Source organism: Parasteatoda tepidariorum, chromosome 9, assembly GCF_043381705.1.
Source record: "Parasteatoda tepidariorum isolate YZ-2023 chromosome 9, CAS_Ptep_4.0, whole genome shotgun sequence".
NCBI classification, from domain to species: domain Eukaryota; kingdom Metazoa; phylum Arthropoda; class Arachnida; order Araneae; family Theridiidae; genus Parasteatoda; species Parasteatoda tepidariorum.
This window is the reverse complement of record NC_092212.1, coordinates 75,923,213-75,949,801: the sequence shown is the minus strand read 5'-3', so window position 1 is coordinate 75,949,801 and position 26,589 is coordinate 75,923,213. Positions and strand designations below refer to the sequence as shown.

Genomic DNA, 26,589 nt, shown 5'->3' with positions numbered 1-26,589 from the left:
GTAGGCTGTTTCAAACATAGCTTGAAACTGACTGACTAACTGATGCTGTTTTATCGGAGTACCTATCCTGGGGGGATATCTGCTCCTTCAGCTAAAGTTATATTTATAAGGATGATGGGATGGGTGTTGTGGGGGTTAACTAAGTTATGTCTCAATTGGAACCATTTTACAATTAAAATAAAATTTGGGATAAGTTTTTACATGTTAAATCGCATTGGGATACACAAAAAATTAGAATAATATTAAAAGTAAAATGAAAAGAGAAAAATATTTACAATTATTTTACAAGTGGGGAAGACTCCCTATGCACTCCCTCGCCTCCCCCCGGTAGCCGGGCTTCTCATGTGCAGAGTGCCTAGTTTGTCTACAGAGATGCCAACTGCTCCGGACACGCCAAAACAATTAAAAAAACGGTAAATAACTACTAAGTAAATTTTGGCAAACATTTGACTAGTTTTGCTTGCTTTTTAAAAGCTATAGCATGACGTAAGCACTATAAAGTGGTGAATTATATAAGTCTACGAATTATTTAAAAATAGTGAAGGATACAAATCTACTAAATTGAATTTATTAAACCAAGAATCACAATTGATAACCTACCACTTTAAAATATATATTTGTTGTCCGGAGCAGGCTGGCATCTCTGTGTTTATGGTAATAGCTTGAAATAACTTCAGATCAAGATATAAGTGTTTATGTTTTTAATATAGTCTGGTGTACAGAGCTGTCTTACATTTATCTCAAGGCTGCAACTTTGTACGTTGTTTTGAAATTTTTTTCTAATGGTAGCTAAGTTTATGTTATAATATATTATTCTTTGTTTTGTACTTTTGATTTAAAGATATTTTCCATACTACTAAATGCAAATGATTCAAAAGCTTATATGAAACGCCACTTTGTTCTAGTTATCTTGATTGGATAATTTTAAAATTTGGCAATATTACCGAAAATTCTGAAAGATTTATTTTTTAATTGTTTACGCTGATATTGGCAATAATGCTGGTATTGGCAAGTGGCATTAGAAACAGCAACAACAGTATTAAATGTGAAAAAAAGTGTGTAATAGAAAGATGTTCTTATACTTTATAGGTGTCTATCTGTGTGAAAGAGGCATCGCAGTTGAGGTGGTCCCACATGAACTCGTTTGCTAACAGACCGCGGCTCCGACGTAAAGTGAAGCACATTCTTTTTTCCACTATGCTTTGCTGCGGGAAGCGAAAGGTAAGTAATATTCACTTAATTAACTATTGACAGTTTCTCTAAATAATCTATCAAAATCGGACAAAATTATACAAATTTCATTCAGAAAAAAACTCGCCAAATTTTAATTTGCAAAAATTTCTCAACATTTAAATTCAGTGAAATTCAACTTCCAAGTAAATTATTCTAAATCATTTAACCATTCGCTTTGTATACAACCGTTGTAAACATTGCAAATCTAATTTTCCAATAAAAATTTACACAGCTCTAAGCTCTCGTAGAAATGAATCAGAAAAGTTTAAAATACGCATGATTTCTTCCTTTATTAGGAGTAACAAAATGATCCCCGCTAAATACTTAATTAGTTAGCTTAATTAATATTTATGTGTGATACAAAGTAATAATCAAAAACATGACAATGATATAGAGAGAATTTAATTGTTTGGAGCATTATTAACGCTCAGATCACTGTCACGCTTATATAATTCGAATCACTTTTAACCTCACAAAGTGAATTATTTAGTTTCTTTTCTTGGGACCAGTTGTCCCGCAGTGCACTGTTCGTAAAGACACGGTTCCCAGCAGAACACCGAAGTCAAGCATAACTGGCTGTGGTCAGTAAGCGGGTGGGTGACCACTTTGATCAGCCAGCGTAGGGACCGAGGGTGTGTAGTATCGGCCCTCGTTAAACTGTTCTAACGCAACGTGTTCAACTTCGCGAGCAGGTCGTCGGGCTTCCACAGCAGGGAAGCCATCGCCTCTGCAGAGGATCAAAATTGTGGTGGCATGTCTTCGGATCATCCTATCCTCAGGGATGTTTCCCAGACAGTCGCCAATAGCCCACTGTGTAGCTCTAATGTGACGTAAATAATACCTACCCTACTACCATTATTGGGACTGGTTATATTTGACTCACTTTGTTACAAAATTTTTCATTGTCAGTGTTATTATTGTTTAGTTCTGAAGTTTTATAATTTTTACTTCAACTCAGAAGACAAGAGAGCTTTCAGGTTTTCCTGAGAGCTCCTGAGTTTTCTGGATGCAATACAATTTGACAATATGTAAACACCCTAACATATCAATATTTCTTAAATATAGCATAATTTTTTTCAGGACGCCAGAGGAGTGGACACCGTCGAAGCCTTGACAGAGGAGGGGGGCGTCGTGCGACGCGTACGTCTTCGACCTCCCCAACCCCCGCACGGCATCGTTGTGCAGCGTGACTTCAGGAAGGTTAGCGGCATTAGCTCCGAGATCTTTCGTCAACTCGAGGCTGTTGAGAATGATTTTGATGCGGCAACGGCAGCCCACGTGGATGCGGTGGAAAACAGAGGTGGAGAGATGCTCATACGCATGTTTGATCCAGTCAGTCTGGGCCGCGTCGGTGCTGACACCTACAGGAAGTACCTGAGCGCGGCTGATGCAACGCATGTTGTCCGCTTTGTTGAGATCATCAAAAGGCCTGGACAGACCCTTGGTCTCTACATCAGGGAAGGTGAGTACTTGACATAGTTAATTAACATAGTTTACTTAACATAGTTAATTAAATGTTAACTTTAACCATAGAGAAGGCAACCACTTGTTAAAGTCATAAAAAATTTCACTTAAAAAAATAACGCTTCAACATTATGTGACGTCATTGTAGTTTATTGTATACGCAACTCAAGAAACGTTGCCGAAAACATTCATAATGCGTTCTAGATCATTCAAGTTTTGAAGATCCACCGCTACAACAGCCGTCGTACACCACCAAGTCACGAAGCAATGCAGACTCATTGGCACAAGGCTTCGAGTTACGCATGAGTTGAGCAGCAGGCTTTTGTCGATGAACAGAAGCAACGCCTCCTATAACTGAAAGCCTCCACACGGTTTTTTGCAGGTAGTCCGATCAGACCGCTATGAAAGTAAACCAATTAGTTAAATAACCATTTAATATGAAATCCATTAAAAATTAGAAAGATATGTCTGAAAATTTGTTTAATTTCTGAATATATTTAGTTTGTTTTACTTACTTGTCAACCACCACAGATTCAATTCTCAAATATATATGATAAATTTCTCTCAAGTACTTTTAAAAAAGAATTTGGGTTCATGCGCACTAGTGGTTCGGTTTTTAATTAATCAGCGCAGACTACTTATAGGAAACTGTGTGGAGGCTTTCTGGTGTAGAAGGTGATGGCAGAAGAAGCCTGTGAAAGCGTTGAAAGCTCAGGCGACGCAGCTAAACCGGGAGTCCCCGCACCAGAGTGGGCCAACACAGCCCGACCCATTGGACAAACCTCCAACTGCAAAGCTAGAGGAATAATTTCCATAGTGCCTCTGTTCCTAATATCATCTATACGCGACTGAATGTTTCGTAAAACAAACTAGTCTATCGTGACTAAATGATCACCTTTAGCCAAGAGACATAACTAATTACTGTGTTGCCCAGTTAGCTGAAAGTTCTGTACTTCGCCTTCGCTAAATACTATCACATCAGTATTAATAATGGGAGAATATTTCATGAAGCAACTTATAGAAATAAGCTGCATAGAAACATAACAATATCGGCGCAGAACTATAAGCATAAAGTGTCCAATTAGAGGAACTAATCACAAAGTGGCGAAGTATTGACTTTGTTTGGCTTGTAGCATAATCTAAAGACATCATTGAACCTTTCTTTATTCCATTTTCATTGAAATGTATTCAAACTATAATTAGTTGTCGTACGTTGGTTCGAACGTTCCCGATTGCTGATAACGTCAAGTAGAGTAACGTAGTCGTAGGAGTGGGGGACCAATGTGGTACACCGTTAAAATGTAGTTGCCACCATTTTTGATGGAGGAATGAACTAACATTTTTTACAGTGTATGTAATTACATTTTTTTAAATTTAATTTTTCATTCTTATATTTATTTATTTATTCATTCATTTTTGTATGTTTTTGTATTGATTATACATATTTCATACATATTAGAATCAATTTAATAGCTTCATTGTAAAAACATTTTATCTAAAAGCAAGCATGCTTTTAGTAATATGTTTTCTAATAATATTTCTGCAGTAATTCTTTCAAATATTCGAAATCATACCAACTTTGCATAATTTCTTGCACAATAACTACAGTTCGGTATTTAAAAATTTATTTGTACTAAAATATAAAACTGTTACAAATATATTTTTAAGTATCCAACTCTTGTTATCTCGAAAAAAATGCATGATGTTGACAAAATAACAATTGTTGCAAAATATTAGAGCGAATCTACTGCAGAAAATGGGCTTGTTTTCTAAACAAAATGTTTTTGCAATGAAGCTATTAAATTTATGCAAATGCGTATAAAAATATGTGTTGTCAATAAACACACACAAAAAAATGAGTGAATAAATAAAAAGAACTACCACAGTGAAAAAGTAAATAAAATACGTGACTTCATGCAGTGCAGAAAATTTTAATTTATCTCAATACTAAAAATGGTGGTAACTACTTTTTTTATAATGATGTTATTGCCAGAAAGATGATATTATTTCTTGCTAACATATTTTTATGGACATTATTGCCAGAAAGTTGATATTATTGCCTATTACCATATTTTTAAGAACATTATTTCCGGAAAGATATTATTACTTGCGGACATATTTTAAAAAATATTATCCCCGGAAAGATGATGTTATTGCCTGCTGACATATTTTTAATGACATTATTGACAGAAAGATATTATTGCCTGAGAACATATTTGTAAGGATATTATTTCCAGAATGATGATATCATTGCTTGCGAACATATTTGTAAAAATATTATTGACAGAAAGATGATATTATTGCCTGCGAGCAGATTTTTAATGACATCATTGCCAGAAAGATATTATTGCCTGCGAACATATTTGTAAGGACATTATTGCCAGAAAGATGATACTATTGCTTGCGAACATATTTTTTACATTATTATTGCCAGAAAGATGATATTATTGCCTGCGAACAGATTCTTAATGACATTATTGCCTGCGAACATATTTGTAAGGACATTATTGCCCGAAAGATGATACTATTGCTTGCGAACATATTTTTAAAGATATTATTGCCTGTGACCATATTTTTAAGGATATTTTTGCCGGAATGATGATATTATTGCTTGCGAACATATTTTTAATTACGTTATTACCAGAAAGATATCATTGCCTCTGAACATATTTTTTAGGACATTATTGTCAAAATGATGATATTATTGCCTGCGAACAGATTTTTAATGACATTATTGCCTGCGAACATATTTGTAAGGACATTATTGCCCGAAAGATGATACTATTGCTTGCGAACATATTTTTAAAGATATTATTGCCTGTGACCATATTTTTAAGGATATTTTTGCCGGAATGATGATATTATTGCTTGCGAACATATTTTTAATTACGTTATTACCAGAAAGATATCATTGCCTCTGAACATATTTTTTAGGACATTATTGTCAAAATGATGATATTATTGCCTGCGAACAGATTTTTAATGACATTATTGCCTGCGAACATATTTGTAAGGACATTATTGCCCGAAAGATGATACTATTGCTTGCGAACATATTTTTAAAGATATTATTGCCTGTGACCATATTTTTAAGGATATTTTTGCCGGAATGATGATATTATTGCTTGCGAACATATTTTTAATTACGTTATTACCAGAAAGATATCATTGCCTCTGAACATATTTTTTAGGACATTATTGTCAAAATGATGATATTATTGCCTGCGAACAGATTTTTAATGACATTATTGCCTGCGAACATATTTGTAAGGACATTATTGCCCGAAAGATGATACTATTGCTTGCGAACATATTTTTAAAGATATTATTGCCTGTGACCATATTTTTAAGGATATTTTTGCCGGAATGATGATATTATTGCTTGCGAACATATTTTTAATTACGTTATTACCAGAAAGATATCATTGCCTCTGAACATATTTTTTAGGACATTATTGTCAAAATGATGATATTATTGCCTGCGAACAGATTTTTAATGACATTATTGCCTGCGAACATATTTGTAAGGACATTATTGCCCGAAAGATGATACTATTGCTTGCGAACATATTTTTANCGCGCGTAGCACTATTTCATCAAGAAATCCTCAAGAAGTAACTGTAACTTACTATTTGTTACACACTAGCTAACAGCATTTAACCATTTAAGTAATTGTTGCAGTAAAAATACTTGCATTTAGTTTGGTTGTTGGTGTTTCATCTAGGTTGCTGCTCCATTTTGCTATTACTTTATATGCTAGTTAAAAGCATTACTCATTGAGCTTTTTTTTCCAAATATTTGTAACTGTATAAAAAAACTAGCATTTAAATGTAGTTATAAGTATTTCATCAAGAAATCCTCAAGAAGTAACTGTAACTTACTATTTGTTACACACTAGCTAGCAGCATTTAACCATTTAAATAATTGCTGCAGTAAAAATACTTGCATTTAGTTTGGTTGCTGGTGTTTCATCTAGGTTGCTGCTCTATTTTGCTACAACTTTATAAAAGCATTACTCATTGAGCTTTTTTTTCTAGGACACAACTGAAGAGCTATCGAATGGAGAGAATAGTGAAAACGGAGTCTTGATCCGTGCCCGGACCAAAGGTCTTCCACCCGAAGTACCAGCAATCGCGGTCAAGTTGAGTGAAAAAGATCACATAAGGGAACGCCACCGGTACGAGCAGCCAAAGCAGCAGCATCCCCCTGACGACCTCTACTACAATTCCCAACCTTCCACCAGCAGCCTTCACCACCGCCCTCCCAAAATACCCCATCACCATCATCCCTACCACCACGCTCCTCCTAGTCACCAACAGTACACTGCCAACAGAAGAAGAGAGGAACCACTGCCTGTGTCTCCGAGATGGGTGGTGCCATCACCAGTCGTCACGGAGCAACCCACCAAAGTAACTACTTACAAGCCCCCAGACAGCCTGGAGCGGTTAGCCGAAAGGGTGCACTCGTTCTACCCCGAAGAACGAGCACCCCCACCTCGAGAACGGTACGAGCCGCACCATCGTAGGACTCGAAGTATGGTGCCACCTAGCAGGGGCGGTTATGACATTGAGGCAACGACGCCTCTGCGCCGTTCCACTGGCATGTTAAGAACTGAGAGTGACTATCGAATGCCTCCTAGAAGAAATTTTCATGTGTCTCCTACCATGCAGCATCGTGGTAGAGTGCGTAGGTACGAAGAGCCACCCAGGAGCGGTGGCATCCTTCGACGTCGCGGTGCTGGTCGCGATCGAATGGGTGGCGGCGTTGAGAGTGCTTCGGATACAGAGGCTCAAGATTATTGGACAATGGGTGGCTCCCGGCGCACTTATAGTCACTATGGGGGCCGTAGCAATTCACTGCCACGATCCATGAGGAGCGGATACAGCCGGCATCAGGCTGTCCGTTTCACCACATCCCTGCCTTACGATTCCCAAGAGGAGAGTGACGGGGCCGTCTCTGCGCCAGAGCTTCCAGCCACGAGATCGATGAGGAGGCGTAAGTTTAGTGCTAATTCACTTCAGTTTAGTACTAATTCATTTCAGTTTAGTAGTAATTCATTTCAGTTTAGTACTACGTAATTCATTTCAGTTTAGTGCTAATTCATTTCAGTTCAGTACTAATTCATTTCAGTTTAGTGCTGATTCATTTCAGTTTAGTACTAATTCATTTCAGTTTAGTACTATTTCATTTAGTACTAATTCATTTGTTGTCTTCTTTGCATTCTTGTTCTTCACGTAATCATTTTCATTGTTTGATTCACCGTACTAAAAAGCTGTATGTCTGATCAAAACACACTTTCACTATAAAATTTTCCCTATTTTTTCCATCCCTGTATCTCTTTAATTCGAGTAGTGGTGAAAAAACTCTTTGGCTTTTAATTTATATAAATATTCCTTTAACCCTTTCTAAAGCCGTAGTCACCACCAATTTTTAAAGTCCTCGTTAACTTTTCAACCACTTTTAATTTAGGTTTCCATCTGTTATTAATTTCAGCTTTCTTGAAGTGCGTTTGAGTGAAATTGTCAACCATTTTTTAGTATAACAAAAAGTATGAAAGTTATAAAAGGCATAATTCCTTCTGAAGTTTGTAGCAAAGATAAAATTTATTTTATAAATAAAGAAAAATAAAAGTCAATAAGTTCCTATTAGGTCGTGGTAAATATATTTACTATCAGAAAAAAAGTGGCATTAAAATTTAAATTAACTTTTCATGAGCCAAATGAGTTTTTGTTTTCTTATATCAATTACTATTCTTACATGGATTTCAATTCCAAATATTCTTTATTTTAACTTTACTAGAAATAAATGGCCCACTAAAGGGCTAAACTACCTTTTATAGATATATTATGCATTTAAATTAAATACATTATTAATTTATACATTACCATTTACATACCATTACACCATACATTATTAATTAACATTACCATTTACATCATACATTATTAATTTATACATTAATTTATACATACCTTCCAACTTGCACGGTCGTCGAAAAAGATATTACAAAATGGTAGCAAATTTTGCAGGAATTTTCTAAAAACAAAACTATTAGGAGATCTATAAGCATAATTAGCCAACAAATAGATCTCATCTACATATTTTTTTAAAATTATTGATTCGTCGTGGTAGTTTAAAACACATTTTTCAAACTGCAAACTTCAAGATTTAGTACGCCAAAACGCTAATGTTGCTACCACTAAGAAAATTATTTCTCAATGGTAGTACAAGCTGACAGCCATGCATTACCTTTTCTAACACTAAGAAAAATATTTTCTGAGAGTACGGAAGTTCTGTAGTAGTTGAAAAGTAATCATACAGCTGCATGCATTGTGATACATATATTGTGATACTACATACATTGTGATATATTTCTACTACGAAAACAGAATTTTAACACCGACGTGAGTGATTCTTTAATATTCAAAGAAAGTAGGTTTTTGATTTAAATTATTCCCCAGCTTCTCTATTTATAATGGGGGTGAGAGCACATGAGCTTGGAGATTTAATTATGACTGCTGATTATATAAGTGAAAATAATAACCTGAATTAGTAGTGCGAAAACGTTCTGATTTTGTTAATTGCAAGCTGTCTGTTATTGTTTGTTTGATAGTTAATACAATATTCATTGAGGCTTCTTTAGTTAAAGGTGTTAATTTTTAACAATTCTGAATTTCATGTAATGTTTTCTAAAAGTTTTGTTGTTCATAAAACGTAGTAGAACTGCATTGTATAAAGTAGGATTTGCACTCGGGTTGTTACGTATGTGTGTGACAGAAGTGGAATTCTTGACCATAGATGGCGCCACTGGAAAACCGCCCCCTTTGCCTTAATAGCATACGTCACCAACGAGGTTTCACGATTTACAAAACTAAATTGGTACCGTAAGCATGTGGCATGTCCGTAATTGCCACAACAGTTTCGTAATGCCTAATAATTATATTTAGGGACGAAATTGCAGATTTTGAATTTTTTCTATTTACTTGAATAATGATTCAAAGAAATTTGTTACTTTCCCCCCCCCCTAACTACACTGGAGTAAGAAATTAAGAGAATATGCAGACTTGACCGATTATCTCTACTACCGGATGCATTTTAATGAAATTTGATGTGTACATACATGGATAAATAACTATTCAACATTTGTAATACACACGCATTATCGTGCGTTGGAGTCGGAAGGTACGAAATTGCCACAGGAAATAATAAACTGCCTTATTTCAAGCATGAAATCAAGCTGCAAGACCTGCAAGAGGGGATGAAACCCCCTATTAGCCTATTTTGTTGTTGTTTATTCTGCAACAGCTGTTTCATGCCTTCCGACTCCAACGAGTGTTAAGCACCATCATTCATGTGTAGTATAATTGTTGAATGGTTGCTTGCATTGTATCAATATATGTGCAAATCAAATTTCATTAAAATCGGTTCCAGTAGTTCTAGAGATAATCGACCAAGTATTCAAATTCTTTTAATTTCTTACAACAGTGTTCACCGAAGAGCCATTACATTATGATCACCCTACTAATAACAAGTAGGACCACCTTTAGCCTTCAAAACTGCTAGCACCCGCCGTGGCATTGATTCCACAAGGTGCTGATAGGTAGTCTGAGGCATCTGGTACCAAGCGCCAGTGGCGTAGTGAGGGGTGGGCAAGGGGGGTCATCATGCCCCGGGCGCTACTCACAAAGGGGCGCCAAATGGTCCGCAAAACAAAAAATTNCTAATTCATTTCAGTTTAGTACTAATTCATTTCAGTTTAGTAGTAATTCATTTCAGTTTAGTACTAATTCATTTCAGTTTAGTGCTAATTCATTTCAGTGTAGTACTAATTCATTTCAGTTTAGTACTATTTCATTTCAGTTTAGTACTATTTAATTTAGTACTAATTCATTTGTTGTCTTCTTTGCATTCTTGTTCTTCACGTAATCAGTTTCATTGTTTGATTCACTGTACTAAAAAGGTGTACGTTTGATCATAACACACTTTCACTAATAAGTTTTCCCTATTTTTTTCCATCCCTGTATCTGTTTAATTTGAGTAGTGGTGAAAAAATTCTTTTGCTTTTAATTTATATAAAGATTCCTTTAACCCTTTCTAAAGTCGTAGTCACCACCAATTTTTAAAGTCCTCGTTAACTTTTCAACCATTTTTAATTTAGGTTTCCATCTGTTATTAACTTCAGCTTTCTTGAAGTACGTTTGCACGAAATTGTCTACCATTCTTTAGTATAAGAAAAAGTATAAAAGTTATAAAAGGCATTATTCCTTCTGAAGTTTGTAGCATAGATAAATTTTATTTTATAAATAAAGAAAAATAAAAGTCAATAAGTTCCTAATAGGTCGTGGTAAATATACTTACCACCAAAAAAATGGCATTAAAATTTAAACAAATTTTTTATAAGCTAAATGAGTTTTTCTTTTCTTATATCAATTACTATTCTTACATGGATTTCAATTCCAAATATTCTTTATTTTACCTTTACTAGAAATAAATGGCCCACTAAAGGGTTAAATTACCTTTTATAGACATATTATACATTTAAATTAAATACATTATTTATATATACATTACCATATCTTCCAACTTGCACGGTCGCCAAAAAAGATATTACGAAGTGGTAGTAAATTTTGATGGAATTTTCTAACAACAAAACTATTGGGCATAACTCTATAAGCATAATTAGCCAACAAATAGATCTTATCTACAGATTCTTTTTTTTAATTATTGATTCGTCGTGGTAGTTTAAAACACATTTTTGAAACTGTAAACTTCAATTTCAATACGCCCAAACGCTAGTGTTGCTATCACTAAGAAAATTACTTCTCAATGGTAGTACAAGCTGACAGCTATGCATTACCTTTTCTCTTATATGCCACCATAATGTAGCATAACACAAAATGTTTTAATACACTGTAAATTATTTCATGATGTATGGGCTAAAGGCCGCTGCGCGGCCCAAGCACCCAATTTATTTTAAATAAAGATAAAAGAACATTACCTTTTCTAGCACTAAGAAAAATAATTTCTGAGAACAAGGAAGTTCTGTAGTAGTTGAGAAGTAAGCATACAACTGAATGTTCTATTCTGCACTTTACGGATTGTTGCGTACGTACATTGTGATACGCACAAAAGTAATTTCTGCTACGAAAACAGAATTTTAACCCCGACGTGAGTGATATTTTAATATTTAAAGAAAATAGATGATTTAAATTATTTCTCAACTTCTCTATTTATAATGGGGGTGAGATCACGTGAGCGAAGAGAATTAATACTACTGATTACGTAAACGAAAACGATAACCTGAATTAGTGGTGCGAAAACGTTCTGATTTCGCTAATTGCAAGCTGTCTGTTATTGTTTATTTGATAGCCAATATAATATTCATTGAATTTTTAACAACTCGGAATTTCATGAAATGTTTTCTATTTTGCATCCCTAAAATGTAATTGAACTACATTGTATAAAGTGGGATTTACACTCTGGTTGTTATGTATGTGTGTGACAGTAGTCGAAATCTTGGCCATGGATGGCACCACTGGAAAACCACCCTCTTTGACTTAATAGCATACGACAACAACGAGGTTTCGCGATTTACGAAACTAAATTGTTACCGTAATCGTGTGTTGTGTCCGTAATTGCCACAACAGTTCAGTAATGCCAAATAATGATATTTAGGTACCAAATTGATTTTGATTTTTTCCCATTTACTTGAATAATGATTATAAGAAATTTGCTGATTTTTCTCCTAACTACTCTGGTGTAAGAAATTAAGAGAATTTGTTGGCTTGGTCTATTATCTCTAGAACTACTGGAACGATTTTAATGAAATTTGATATCTACACACATTGATACAATACAAAACAAATAGCCATTCAACAATTGTAATACACACGCATGATCGCGCGTAGCACTCGTTCGAGTTAGAAGGTAGGAAATTGCCACAGGAAATGATAAACTGCCTTATTTCAAGTATGAAATCAAGCTGCAAGACCTGTATATCTGTAAGAAGAGACTATATCCCCTATTAACCCATTTTTTGTTTATTCTGCAACCGCTGTTTCATACCTTCCGACTCCAACGAGTGTCACGCACCATCATGCATGCGTATTATAATTGTTGAATGGTTATTTCTTTTGTATTGTATCAATCTATGTACATAACAAATTTCATTAAAATCAACCCAGTAGTTCTAGAGATAATCGACCAAGTCTTCAAATTCTCTTAATTTCTGGCACCAGTGTATATTTGTATCAGTGTTTTATTTTTCAAAGAATTCTCCGGAGTTTGGTAAAGATAATAATTCCTCTAGGCATTTTCAAGTTTTGAATCGGTTCGAAAAATCTTTACTGAGAGATCTTTGTTCTTTTTTGCAGCCCATCCTCAGGGTAGTCGCCGATCACCGAGTGTGTTCACATCGAACGAATACAAGGCGTGGATGAGTCGGGCACCATCCACATCTGCCATATACGAGAGATTGAAAAGAGGTCAACACACCGCTTCATCTCTGGGAAGAATCGCACACAGCGCTGAATCCCTGTTGGACACCATGCGACAGGTATCAGCCACCTCAACTCTCAACATTTACTCATCTTTTTTCCAATAGTAAACAATACTTATGCTTTAAGTCGATCCTCTGTATGAAATCATCCTTTTTTCTCCCATCTTGTGTCTAAAATGGCATTTGAAATGCTTTAAAAAACATTTTAATAATATATTGATAAAAAATGTTTTAAAATTAAATTAACACTAAGATTTCAGTTCATAGCAATGAGTCCGAATTTTAAAAAAAAATCTTACTTCAGCATCTCGATTGAGTCTCTCGTAATTTTTTAACTGTTTGCTGAAATTAAATTTTTCGCAATACAGGGTTGCAACTAATCAGGAAAAGATTAAAAACTGGTAGTGAGAACGTTTTATTTTAAGATTTTCTCAGAAAAAAATATATATATTCACTGAAACTACCAATACTTAGCAATAAGTAAAAGGCATATTATCATTGTACTTTAGTTTTAGAAGTTACTATGTCAAAATTTATGTAAAATCTTCACGTCCATGAATCACGACTTTTGTATATATATAATCATCATTTATTAATGCTCATATTCAATTTTCTGTACATATTTATGGCAATTACTGTAAATATCTCTGTTCAAGTTTGTATTTTCTCTAATCATGGTAATATTATTGTAAAGCTACCACAACGACTGCTTATATTCAAAATGTTTTTAACTCATTGTTGTAATTTCATGATGAATGGGATAGGGGCCGCTGCGCGGCCCAGGTGTCCAGTTGTTTTTAAATAAAGTAAGTAAGTAAAGTAAGAAGTTACTACTGCATAGCTGCCATCTTGCACGGTCGATGAAAAAGACTTCACAAAGTAGGCAGCTAGGCAACTTGTACGGCAATTAATAAATAATCTTCTTACAGCTAACAACTCTCGTTAATTAATATTTTGCTTCTATAAATAGAAAAGAGTTGTAAATAAACTCTTCCCTTATATCTCTTCATGTGTCAGTAACTGAGTTAAAATCATGCATAATCACCCAAATATGATACATGTGATTAAATAATTTGCAGCAAATGTTTAGCTTTTTTGTGAGTGTTCAGTCATGCGTTAATTGCCTATTTTTTCTTAATTTCAGGAAGAATACCGTAACATTTATACGTTTCCCCGGCGACTCCATACTCCGAGTAGCGACGATATACTGCCAGCGGGTGGGGCGTACGCCCCTAGGATATCCGTCCCCCACCCCACTCCCATAAAGCCCTCGGAGGATCGCCTGCACCTGGTCAGTTTGGACCCTAGGGAATTCAAGTGAGAATGGAAATTATTCTTTATTTCATGTGTCTGTTCATGTGATGTGCTCCTAGTCATAAAATGCTTATACAAAATATGTGTCCCAAAAATCACAATATATATATATATATAAGCTATGCATTNTTTTTGTGAATTTTCCTTAATTTATGATAACCAGTGTATATATTCCCCTATTGCTCACAACGTGTTCAGACCTGTTGTGGTGAATGGGTGGGACCTTTAACTTCAGAGTACACCCAAGATTGGGTTGAGATAGCTTGGCTGGTTGGGCGTTGGGCTCATGTCAAAGAGTTCATGAGTTCGATCCCCACAGGCCGAAGACTCGCCATGGAAATGGTGACTGGTTTACGCTAAATCTGTTGGGGTCGCAAAGTCCTTCAGGTTCCCATAAATCAATACCTCTGTGGGTACTGGATCAAATATTGATAGTGCTCTGTTTCAAGTACTACCTTTGGATAGATGTATGATGCGTGAATTATTTTATTCTGTAAAACGGGACTTGACGTATGTATGTTGTCTCCGAATCATCCTCAGGGATGTATCCCAGATTGTCTCCAATAATACATTGTGCAGCTCCGGTGTGACGTAAATAAAAAGTACCCGTACCACCCAAATCTGATTCAAGCATCAGTAATGCCAGAATCTTAAATTTAGTAAAATCCTGTTATGAGACCACGTCACGATGGGCGACGGCAAATATTGCGACAGAATTTTTTTTTTTTTTTTTTGGATATTGAGCTAGCAGCTAAATTTGTTAAACGAGCTTTGTTTTTATAAGCTTTTAAATATTACAAGAGTTTTGAAAAATTAAGGATAAATTTGTGGAATGTATCGCCTGGAGCAAGCTTTCTTATTTAATACATTTTGTATTGCACGAAAAATGTATAAATACATAAAACTAAGAATATTGATTAGTAAGTCGTTGCTATTTGTGTTGAGATTATACATTTTTAGCTGCAGCAAAAAAATAAATTTAAAATCACTTTTATTAAACCCATCCGAAAATTTAAATGAGAGAATTTGCTACAACTGGAAATAATTTGACACAAAGAGTTGAAAAGTAAGCAGCTGTGACATAGTCCATATCACTATATAGTCTGTATAGTCCATATCCCAAATGGTGCTTCACGGAGTACTAGAGTTCCTTGGTTAGCGTTTAAGAGGTTACGTGAGTTAGAACTTTTTATAACCAGTTATGAATTTTGAAACGTTTGATTATTTTCAGATAAAAACTAAAATTTCCAATTCATATAATCTTACGATGCTTTTATGAAATTATTTCTAAAATGTCAATGAAATAAAAATGGCATTTTTTAAAACAAAATATAATATTTCTAATAACAATATATTAAAAAATTATGAAAAAAAGAACAAATATTTGTCAAATATTGCATTAGTATTTCCCATCACGCTTTACAAATCAAAATAAAGTAATTAAATTCTTTAATGAAGAAATATGTTTACCTAATACCATTTTCAACCTTTAAACGTTTATTACAGTTCTTTTTAGTTTTAAACTATAATTTGGCTTATTTTAGTCATTCGTAACAGATTCATAACTAGACTAGATATAGCACGAGATCTGCAAATTTAATTGTAGGGCATTGAGCTTAATTTAAGTTATAACCTATATTAAGTCATAATATAGGTTATAACGTTAACAATTACCTTAACAAACCTTACCTTACCTTAATAAAGTCGGGACTCACCGAAAGAAGTTTGATTATTTAGGGTTCAGTAGCCGAAAAAAAATGGGAACCGCTTGTCTTTATTACAGCTGCTTACTTTTAAACTTTTTGACTACAGTAGATTTAACAGTCCTCAACCAGAAAAGAATTAAAAAGTGGCGACAACTGTTTCATAAAACTGTTGGAAATTTCGAAGCTTTTAATTTTCACTTTAATTCTCGGAATTATGTTGGTCTTTTTTAACATCTTGATATTGTTCCTTTAATTTGCAAAAATAATTAGGAATAAGTAAAAGCAATTTGCTTCTTTAATCTTCCGCCGCCACTTTTTAAATTTTTCCCAGTTGTGGCTTCCTTAAGCAATTAGTTAAACATTTTAGATTTGTGGATTTTATTTTATAACCGTCGTTGAACAGCCGACCCAATTTTGGGTTTACGACTGCTAATGTTCAACTCCATAGCCTTGTAATTTTGAACGAATCCAGAAGACAACGAAATTACTGGATCAGTACCCCCAGAAGCATTGATTTGTTATGGGAACATGGAGTACTATAAGACTCGACAGATTTAACGTGCATCAGTCATCATTTACGGTCTTCGGCCGGCTGGGATCGAACCCACGATCTCTTGGACATGGGCCCAGTGCCCTATCTACCAGGTTATCCCGGACCTTACATTTGTGGATTGTAGAAAATATTATTCAAAGCTTACGAGTTACCTAGAATGCTAACACTTATTTTTCATAATTTGACAGCAAATATCGGCCGAGGCCGACCATCACCCCAGTGACGCTAGGACCCCGAGAGCTGACCCAAGCACCTAAAGGCTACAGTGGCCTACTATGGATTCATCTGTTATCCGGTCGGGGATTAAAGCCCACAACACATGGTGACCACTTTCGGGACCTGTACTGCGTCATAGAATGTGACAGGGCCCACAAAGCGAGAACTGTCATCCGGACGGGAGAACACAGCTTCGACTGGGACGAAATCTTCGAAATAGATCTTGTAGAAAATAGAGAAGTCGCCTTTCTCTTATACACATGGGATCCCAGGTGAGTTTTTTCATATCATTCATTTTGAAATGTTTGTAGACTCCATCCAACATAAGAAGACGATTGACAGTTGGAATGGTTCACTTTTACGAGGGGATGTCAGATTTTTGTGAAGAATCATCATTGGAAAACTTTTTCCCTTTCCTAAGATGAATTTCCGCAAACGCGTTTCTACGTAATCCTTCAACTAATGGACCGGTACCGCATTTTTCTTTTCAATCGTCTTCTTACGGAGGACGGACTATATTATATTTTGATTCTAACATGAATATAGCTTTACCTCTTCGAGACGGTCGAGTCAACATGAATTCTCAGGGAGTATTTCAAATTAAAAATTATATGCTTACACTTTTAAAAGCCTGAGATGAATGATAATATATTAAAAAAAAAAGACTCATGTCTGTCAAATCTGGCGTGCCTAAACTGAAGCTTCCGCTTTTTATTTTTTTCCAATTCTGATTCCGTACAAATATGACTCGCCCGTCTCGAAAAGAGTAAGACAACAAAAACGTTCCATGGTATCGATTACTGAGTTTTAGATAACTGTATTTTTCTATAATCGATCATGTCTCAGGTATGGTTAAACATCTATTTTTTTTCACCAAAAAAATTCATATATTTAAAATTTGATTTCACCGAAACTATTCGACCAATTTCGTTTAAATTTTGCATTTCGCCATTTAAAATTACATTCTTTAAAATTATGCAAGAATTTACATACCGTGTACAACTCAGAAATGTTCGACTGTTGTTCGATAAGTATTTATTATGAATTATTTTTTGCGTGAAATTATCTTTGGATAAACGAATTGTGCATGTGTGTGCGAAACATTCTCCTTTCACTTGGAAAATTATCGAGATATACCGAAATACGTAAAAGTGACCTTAACATTTAGTGACCAAACATTCTACCGTTCTCCTGGCCAAACTATTAGAACCATATTTCCCAGATAGAAGCTACCATTTTGAGGGTGTCTTTTAAGGGTCAGAAATGCAAAGCCGTCAAAAAAAGGTGTCCAGATAAAAAAAAAACATTTTATTCTTAATTCATAACTTAAAATATCGTCTAAACTAATTAATTATTGTATTTGAAGTTACTTTTATGAACCCTTATGATTGAGTCTTAGTAAATGAAGATCCGATCTTTAGATCAAAAGTTATTCAAGGTGTTCCTTTTTTCTCTTCCGTGAATTAAAAAATTATCTTCATGATTGTTACTGTTAAGTACTGTTTTTCGAAGTCTCGGTCGTCACATGAATAATATGCTATTTTCAAAACTGCTGTGAGTTTCGTCATGAATTTTATTTCATTGTCATTAATGAATGTTAAGTCAACTTCAGCCTATCTTTGAGCAGCGAACTCTATGCCAATTCTGAAAATGGTGCAAAACTTTAATACGAAGAAAAGCCAGTGTTATGTAAGAAGAAATAGCTTTCGTGATCTACATTTTTACATTTAAAAAGTTACTCAGAATCCGGGCTTAAAAAAATCCTATATTTGTTTAAAAAATTTACAAAAATGGAGAATTAAGCATAGATTTTGTATATTTTTCTGTAGGTGGAAAAATCTCGCAAAATTGGCGATTTTTTAAAGCTGTTTTTCAAAGCTCTGTCGCCAAAGAAAATAAAAAAAATCATAGTTTAAGTGTCTTACACTTAAAGCAATGCAATGATTTTAAACTATTTATGTAATCTTGCTATTAAAGAATTATCTGGGCTCTAGAACAGACGGATAATTTAAATATTTGAAAAGCTTTTAAACTTTTTTAAAAATTGCCAATTTGGCGACATTTTCCCCCCTAGATGATTTTCAAAATAAGCGTAGACAGTGCTGACTTTAGATAGGCTAAAATTGGCCTCACAGTCATGAGTAACAGACGCTAATTCGCAGCAGTTATAAAAATAGCAGATTTCAGGCAGAAAAGAACCATTTCATATGATGACGAAGACTTCGAAAAACATCCTTAATAACTTTTAAAAAGATTTAGTCATTTTTCTGCTCTAAAGACCGAATAATTCTTTACGCCAAAATGGTTTATGTAGTTTAAAATTTCAGCTTTATTTCAAGTGTGAAGAACTTTTTTTTACTTTTATTTCTTGGCGGAAGAACTTTGAAGAAAGCACTCTTTTAATTTTCTAATGGTTTTGCAGGTTTCGACACAAGTTGTGCTACAAGAGCATTCTTCATCTATCTGCTCTCCTCCGTGAGTCTCCTGTGCATAGCTTGGCGTTGAAACTGGAACCAAGAGGAACACTCTACTTAAAACTAAGGTACAAAAATCCTACACAGACCTTCCAAAGGATGCCTGCCTCACATCCGGACGGAGTCTTTGGTGTAGATCTCGAAACGGTGCTCGTCAGAGAAGACTCCGGATATGGTGTACCGCTCATTGTAAAAAGGTACTAAAAATCAACAATTAATCTCAAAATTTATGGGTGATTGATTAAGTGTAAACAATATATATTTTTCTATCACTTCAAGAAGTTAATTTTCTATATAATTAAAGAGAACTCTAATTGAATGTGTTGTAGTTCTACATATTTTTTTATCACTTTAAGAAGTTATTTTTCGATGATTCAAGATCACTATACTAATGAAATGTAGTTACAAATATTTTTCTATTTCGTTAAGAAGTTAATTTTCTTTATATTTCAAGAGAACTCTAATTGAATGGGTACTTTGGGGCTACTTTGCCTACATAAACTATGTTAATTCAAAGTTTAGTAAAATTTATCTGCGCAAAGTAGCCCCCAAGTGGGGCTACTTTGTGCAGTGATTGGAATTCAGTTTAATAATCATGTTTTTAGTAAAATATTGATATAAAATAGTTAAAAAAGTTAATTGTTGACATTTTTAAAAACAAAAACATCAAGATATGTAAAGATATTAGTTAGAAAATAATTTTCAGTGTTAAAAAAACATTTTTTATAAAGAATTTTTTTCTTAAAAAGAATGCTTATTTCAAAACATTTGAGTTTAAGCAAAAGGAAACCATATACATTTCTGAACATTGAAATGGATGAAATTTAAAAAATAATAATTATTACATATTCATTAATATTCATAATATTGATAAATTTGAACATAACATGCTTTAATGAACATGACAGAACTTGCTCTTCAGTTTCTGTCAAAATCACCTGATGTCCTATAAAATATATTTTTATGTGTTAAATCGTTTGATTAATTCATTAGAAAAATCTTTGTAGAAGAAAAATAATAGTTTACCAGCACGTTTCACGTGTTTCTTGTGAATTTTATTAGAGATAGTATTTCTGTGGATTTTGTACTTCCGAGAAGCTTCTGTAATAGACATACCACCAGCAACTGCTTGCAAACATTTTTGCAGCTTTTCTAAAGTGTAATCACGGTAGTTTCTCGTTCCAGGTTTTTTTTTCTGTCGAAAAAAAAACGAATGAAAATTTGCACAAAGTAGCCCCACAGTGCATTTTTTCTCATTTTCCGTTTATTTGTTATTAATTTTCAATTTTTTTTAACGCCAACATTATATAATTGTTTATTAATATATAAATAAAAAAATTTGCGCTTACGACAATTGTTTTATCAACGTCTTTGCATTTCACAGCTAAAGTTTCCACTCACACTTTTCAACGTCCGACGTTCTCGGAAAGTTGTTGACATTGGATAAACAAAACACACTCTGAGATTGTTTTAAAATTCGAAAAAAGTGTTTGTAGTAATAGAGGAGACTTCTATCTTCAAATTCCACACATTTTTAACGTGAAAAAAACATAATTGCACAAAGTAGCCCCCACTGCACAAAGTAGCCCCACATAACGATAGTTAGTTTTCTTTACATTTCAGAAGAACTATATTAATTGAATGTAGCTACATATGCTTTTCTATCACTTTGAATAATTACTTTTCCTCACATTTCAAAAGAACTTTATTAATTGAAAGTAGGGACTTTGGTATACATATATCACTCTAAGTAGTTATTTTTTTTATATATATTTCAAGAAAGCTTTACAAATTAAATATAGCTGCAACAACGTGAAAAGAGAAGAAATAATGCCACATAAGGAGACATACGAGTGTTTCGTTTCGATAATGAAGCACCTTCTTCACTAATTATTTTCTAGGCTCCGACTCTGAAGAAGCTTCTATAATTTTAAACCTCCTCCTCGTTTGGAGGCATTATTTGTTCTCTTTTTATTTTCCATTTTCTTAACTTTTTTCTAATTCAGTGTCAGTATCTGCATTTCATTTCTGAAGAAGGTGCTTCATTGTTGTGTCGTAACGACCCTATGCTGTGTTTATCTATCATTATTTGTGCTCTTTTATATGCTGTTTTAGTTTAGTCATGAACAGCACAAATTTAGAATTTTCTTTACTAGAATATTAATTACCAATAAATTTATATCAGTTCATATTTCAAAAATTTTGTCACTTAGATGTAAACTATTAACCTCCATTTATCATGATGATTTTTAACACATTTTTATTAACTATTATCTATCCATTTATTACATTAATATTCACATGATGATCATTTTTGAAAACATTGCATGTATTAAATTTTTGCAAAATTTTTCAATAAAATATAATTTGTATGCTGTATATTAAAACTTTAATAAGTGATTGACAGCATTTTATCAAAGTTGATGCAAACTTATCACTATAGTTAAAAATTCTATTTTTACTATATTAGGCCAAGTAATTGTACTATTGAACATATATTTTCTGTATCATTTATATGTGTGAAAATAGCGATAGAGTTGTTTTGTTGAAAATCAACGAGAAAGAAAAATAGATTTGCTGCAATTTTTTAAACTTATAAATGATCGCATAAATTACATAAAAACCATTTTGTATTTTTAAAAGACTCCGAGTACAATGTATTTATATATCTATTTTTATATTATTTTTCTAACTATGAATTTTTATTATATTATTTTTCTAATTCAACACATCTTTTTCGCAGTTTTATACATTAATAAGGCAGTATAATGTATTTTAATGCATTTATTATTATATTATGTATTACAAAAGTAAGTTTCATTATTAGATGCCTTGCATTAAAGTAAACATTTTATCTCGAAATTGTTACAGTTATTCATCATTGAAATTTTCTTATATATATATATATATATATATACACACAAATATGAATTGATATGTATATTTTAATCCAGGATTTATAGAAAAATACTTATAAAATTTGCTATTTTTAAAAATACAAAAATATATGTTATTCACATGAATGGATTAAATATTTAAGCACAAATAGGTAAACAGTTAATATTTATATGTTTTACTACCAATGTATATTTTAATGTGTAACTTACAAAAATATGTTAATGTAATTCATAAAAATATTTAGAATGAACATAAATAGTTTACATTTCTACAGCACACATAAATTAAAGTGGAAAATCCTTGCTATTAAGGTTTAAAACTTGTTCATTCTTTAAGCAAGCAAATATATCTTGGAATGGTTTAAATTGTATTAAAGAAGTTTTGCAACCAATGATGATCAGTTNAACTGTTTCTGTTAGATCTAAATAACTGCAAATAAGTGCAAATTTTTAAAATTATTGTTTGGAAGTAAATCGTATTTGGAAAATTTTACCTTTTACCTATTTAATGCAGTAAAAGACACCGATGTTTCCCGCTGTACCATAAATTATCAACCATAAATTATTAAAATGATAAACATATTATTTTTCACTTATTTTTACCTAAATTTATATAAAATAATAAAAAAAAGTTCGAAAAATATGGTTGATTAAAATTCTGAGTCAAAGGGATTTAAAGAAATGTGTTCTTCAAATTCACAAGATTGGGAGCTATTTGAATAAAGTTTTTGCGAATGATCTTACTTAAAGATCATTTAATAATCCTAATTTTGTTTTTAAATACTTCTAAGCGTTCGATGTAATCGTATACTATTTTTCATCTAAATGAAACAGTTCGTAGAATATAATTCAAAAGATTTTTTCAGCCTTGTGTTTTTGTTTTATTAAAAAGTCTACTAAATGATCTGCTTTTGTTCTATTAAGTCTACTTAGGGAAATAGGATTATACTAAAAGATTATTTTAGGACTATCTTACTAAAATATTATTTTTTAATCCTAATTTTGGATCTAAATGCTATAAACGTTCGATGCAATTGCATACCATTTTTCATATAACTGAAACAGTTCGTAGAATTCAGAATATTTTTTAATCCCTGTGTTTTATTGTTTAGGTGTACAGAAGAAGTAGAAAAGCGAGGCATGGACATAGTAGGCATTTATAGGCTGTGTGGATCAGCTCTTAGAAAGCGACTCTTAAAAGAAGAATTCGAGAGAAGTACCGTCATGGCCAATCTCTCTGTAGAGCACGTTCCAGATATTAATGTTGTTACAAGTCAGTACTTCTCTTTTTTTTCTTTCTTCATAAAACAACCCTTTAAGTTAACACTTTAAAAGAACGAACTTTTATCCTCGTACTTATGTTAATTTTCTAAATGGAAGGAAGTTTAAACCCAAATTCTTAAAACGAATATTTCAGTTTCTGTAGCAAATGTTCCAATATAGTCCGATTCTACATAAACTAAACTCAGTGGCGTGACAGGCCATAGAGGGCCAAGGCCTACTGATCCCATCTCAGTTTTCTTGACCTTGGGCTCTGGGGTGCAGAAGTTGATGTTCTGGTAAGGTGGTCAGCTGAACGCGAAACCCCCAGTGCTTAGTTCCCAAATATGCTTGGTACTCACTTATCGACCCACTGAAGGCTGAGTCAACCTTGCCCCGACCCGAGGATCGAATTCTACGCAAGGACATTTTAATTCATATTTTATAACCAGCAAAATTTAAAACGCAGATACAATTCTGAGTTTATGACTATCAAAATTCAACTCCTTAATCTTGCAATTTTGAACCAAACCCAAGAGACAAGGGAACTCCTGGATGGAGTATAGGGAAAAATTTACATTCGTGGGGGACTTTTTAATGGAACTAATCCGCATTTGAGTAAGACGGTGAGGAAAACCAAGAAAATTTCCCACGATTTGCCTGACGGTCTCTAACCCATGATCCGTCCTACCACTGAGGATATTTTACGTCAGCACAGTGGTCGGAGCGAGCCGGGTGCGGAATTCGTGACAATCCATCACTGGGATTCGAATCCGGTTGGAATCATTAGAAGGCGAAAGCTCCTGAGCCATCATGGCTCCCTATTATCCATTATTAAAAATAGTTCTTACTGTCCTATTATCTATGAGTTAATAGATTCGTTGCGTTCTATTATCTATGTATAAAAACACTTCTTACCTCCCTATTATCTATGAGTAAAAATAATCGCTACCGCTGTATCATCTTTAGGTAAAAATATGAATTAGCGATGATGAAAAACACATACCTCCTCTGTATTGAAATATTTGACCAATCTGAAGCATTACTTTAACAGGGGTTTTCGAAGCTCTTTCACCAAGAAAAATAAAAAAAGCCACAGTTTAAGTACCTTTCACTTAAAAAAAAAGTTATAATTTTAAACTGCACACGCCATCTTGCTGTAGAGAATTATCTGGCTCTTAGAACGGACTAATAACTAAAATACTTTTGAAATTAGTAAACATTTTCAAAAATCGCCAATTTGGCAACAATTTTGCACCTAGAGAAAAATTATCAAAAGAAATAAGTTTCTACCGCTTCTTAAATATTTAGTCATCTGTGGGCTTTCCTGAAATAGCAAGATATGTAAGTTACGTAGAAACCCACACTGTACAGTTTGTATTGGCAGACTAAATGTTTCACGCCAGCACAATTCTACTTTTACGTCAAAATCTAGCGATGTCAATGAAAACGTGAGTCAATTATTTTAATTCTGTGTTTATAGAAATAAAATGATAATTATTGTTATTGTTTATTTAAGGTTTGTTAAAAGATTACTTAAGAGAATTGCCTGAACCGTTATTGAGCAGAAGTCTCTATGATATGTTAGTTGATGGCCTCAGCGTCTGTCTGCCTGATGATCCAGACGGCAGCGCCAAACTCATGTTCAGTATTCTTGAATGTTTACCCAAGGCTAACCTGGTACAGTATTAACACTTCTTCTTTTTTCTTTTCTCTCAAGGATATTGAATGCATTCACAATATGTTTTCGCGCCGCCCATGTTCCCTTCAACCCAAACGTGTTTTCTTACGTCTAGTTGCATTTAACGTCTAGCGCAAAAGGAGTGTGGCGTCTCACTCTATTTGATGAAAATTCTACGTGATTAAACTTAAGGGGTGTAGGAAATGTAGGCAGCAAACTTGCCAACTTTTCTGGCTTAAAATGGAATTTTATTTCGAATATTTAGAGCGATAAAAAATTAACCAAGGCAAACCTGATACAGTATTTCAAATCACTTCTTTTGCTTTCAAGGAAATTGAATGTTTTCGCACTACCTGTGCTCCCTTCACCCCTAACTTCTGGCTGTATTCTTACGTCTAGTTGTATTTAACGTCTAGCACAAAATGAATAAGGTGTCTCACTCTTTGTACTATTATAAGAACATAATTAGACTTAAGGGGTGTAGGAAAAGTAGGCAGCAAACTTGCCAACTTTTCCAGCTAAAAATGGAATTTTATTTCGAATATTTGGAGCGATAAAAAATTAACCAAGGCAAACCTGGTACAGTATTTCAAATCACTTCTTTTGCTTTCAAGGAAATTGAATGCATTCAAAACACGTTTTCGCACTACCTATACTCCCTTCACCCCTAACTTCTGGCTGTATTCTTACGTCTAGTTATATTTAACGTCTAGGGCAAAAGGAGTGAGGTGTCTCACTCTATTTGTACTATTATAAGAACATAATTAGACTTAAGGGGTGTAGGGAATGTAGGCAGCAGATTTGGCAACTTTTCCGGCATAAGCTGGAATTTTATTTCGAATATTTAGAGTTGTAAAAAATTATCCAAGATTAACCTAGTACAGTATTACTAATCACTTCTTTTGCTTTCAAGGAAATTGAATATATTCAATACACATTTTCGCACTACCTATACTCCCTTCACCCCTAACTTCTGGCTGTATTCTTACGTCTAGTTATATTTAACGTCTAGGTCAAAAGGAGTGAGGCGTCTCACTCTTTGTACTATTATAAGAGAATAATTAGACTTAAAGGGTGTAGGAAATGTAGGCAGCAGACTTGCTAACTTTTCCGGCTTAAGCTGGAATTTTATTTCGAATATTTAGAGTGATAAAAAATTAACCAAGGCAAACCTGGTACAGTATTTCAAATCACTTCTTTTGCTTTCAAGGAAATTGAATGTATTCAAAACACGTTTTCGCACTACCTATGCTCCTTTCACCCCTAACTTCTGGCTGTATTCTTACTTCTAGT

General features: G+C 33.7%; 1 protein-coding gene across 1 annotated transcript in view; it reads left to right on the top strand.

Moving 5' to 3' along the window:
* The window catches only part of LOC107436536 (rho GTPase-activating protein 100F), an 82,600-nt gene that overhangs the window by 43,779 nt on the left and 12,232 nt on the right, over positions 1-26,589 (top strand). Inside the window, exons 2-11 of the mRNA XM_071185864.1 lie at positions 1,090-1,221; positions 2,314-2,711; positions 4,306-4,309; positions 6,735-7,692; positions 13,071-13,252; positions 14,340-14,512; positions 16,957-17,256; positions 19,407-19,655; positions 23,468-23,628; positions 25,135-25,295. Of these exons, the coding sequence (XP_071041965.1) occupies positions 1,135-1,221; positions 2,314-2,711; positions 4,306-4,309; positions 6,735-7,692; positions 13,071-13,252; positions 14,340-14,512; positions 16,957-17,256; positions 19,407-19,655; positions 23,468-23,628; positions 25,135-25,295 (2,673 nt within the window). The 5' untranslated portion in view covers positions 1,090-1,134. The remainder of the gene's footprint in view (positions 1-1,089; positions 1,222-2,313; positions 2,712-4,305; positions 4,310-6,734; positions 7,693-13,070; positions 13,253-14,339; positions 14,513-16,956; positions 17,257-19,406; positions 19,656-23,467; positions 23,629-25,134; positions 25,296-26,589) is intronic.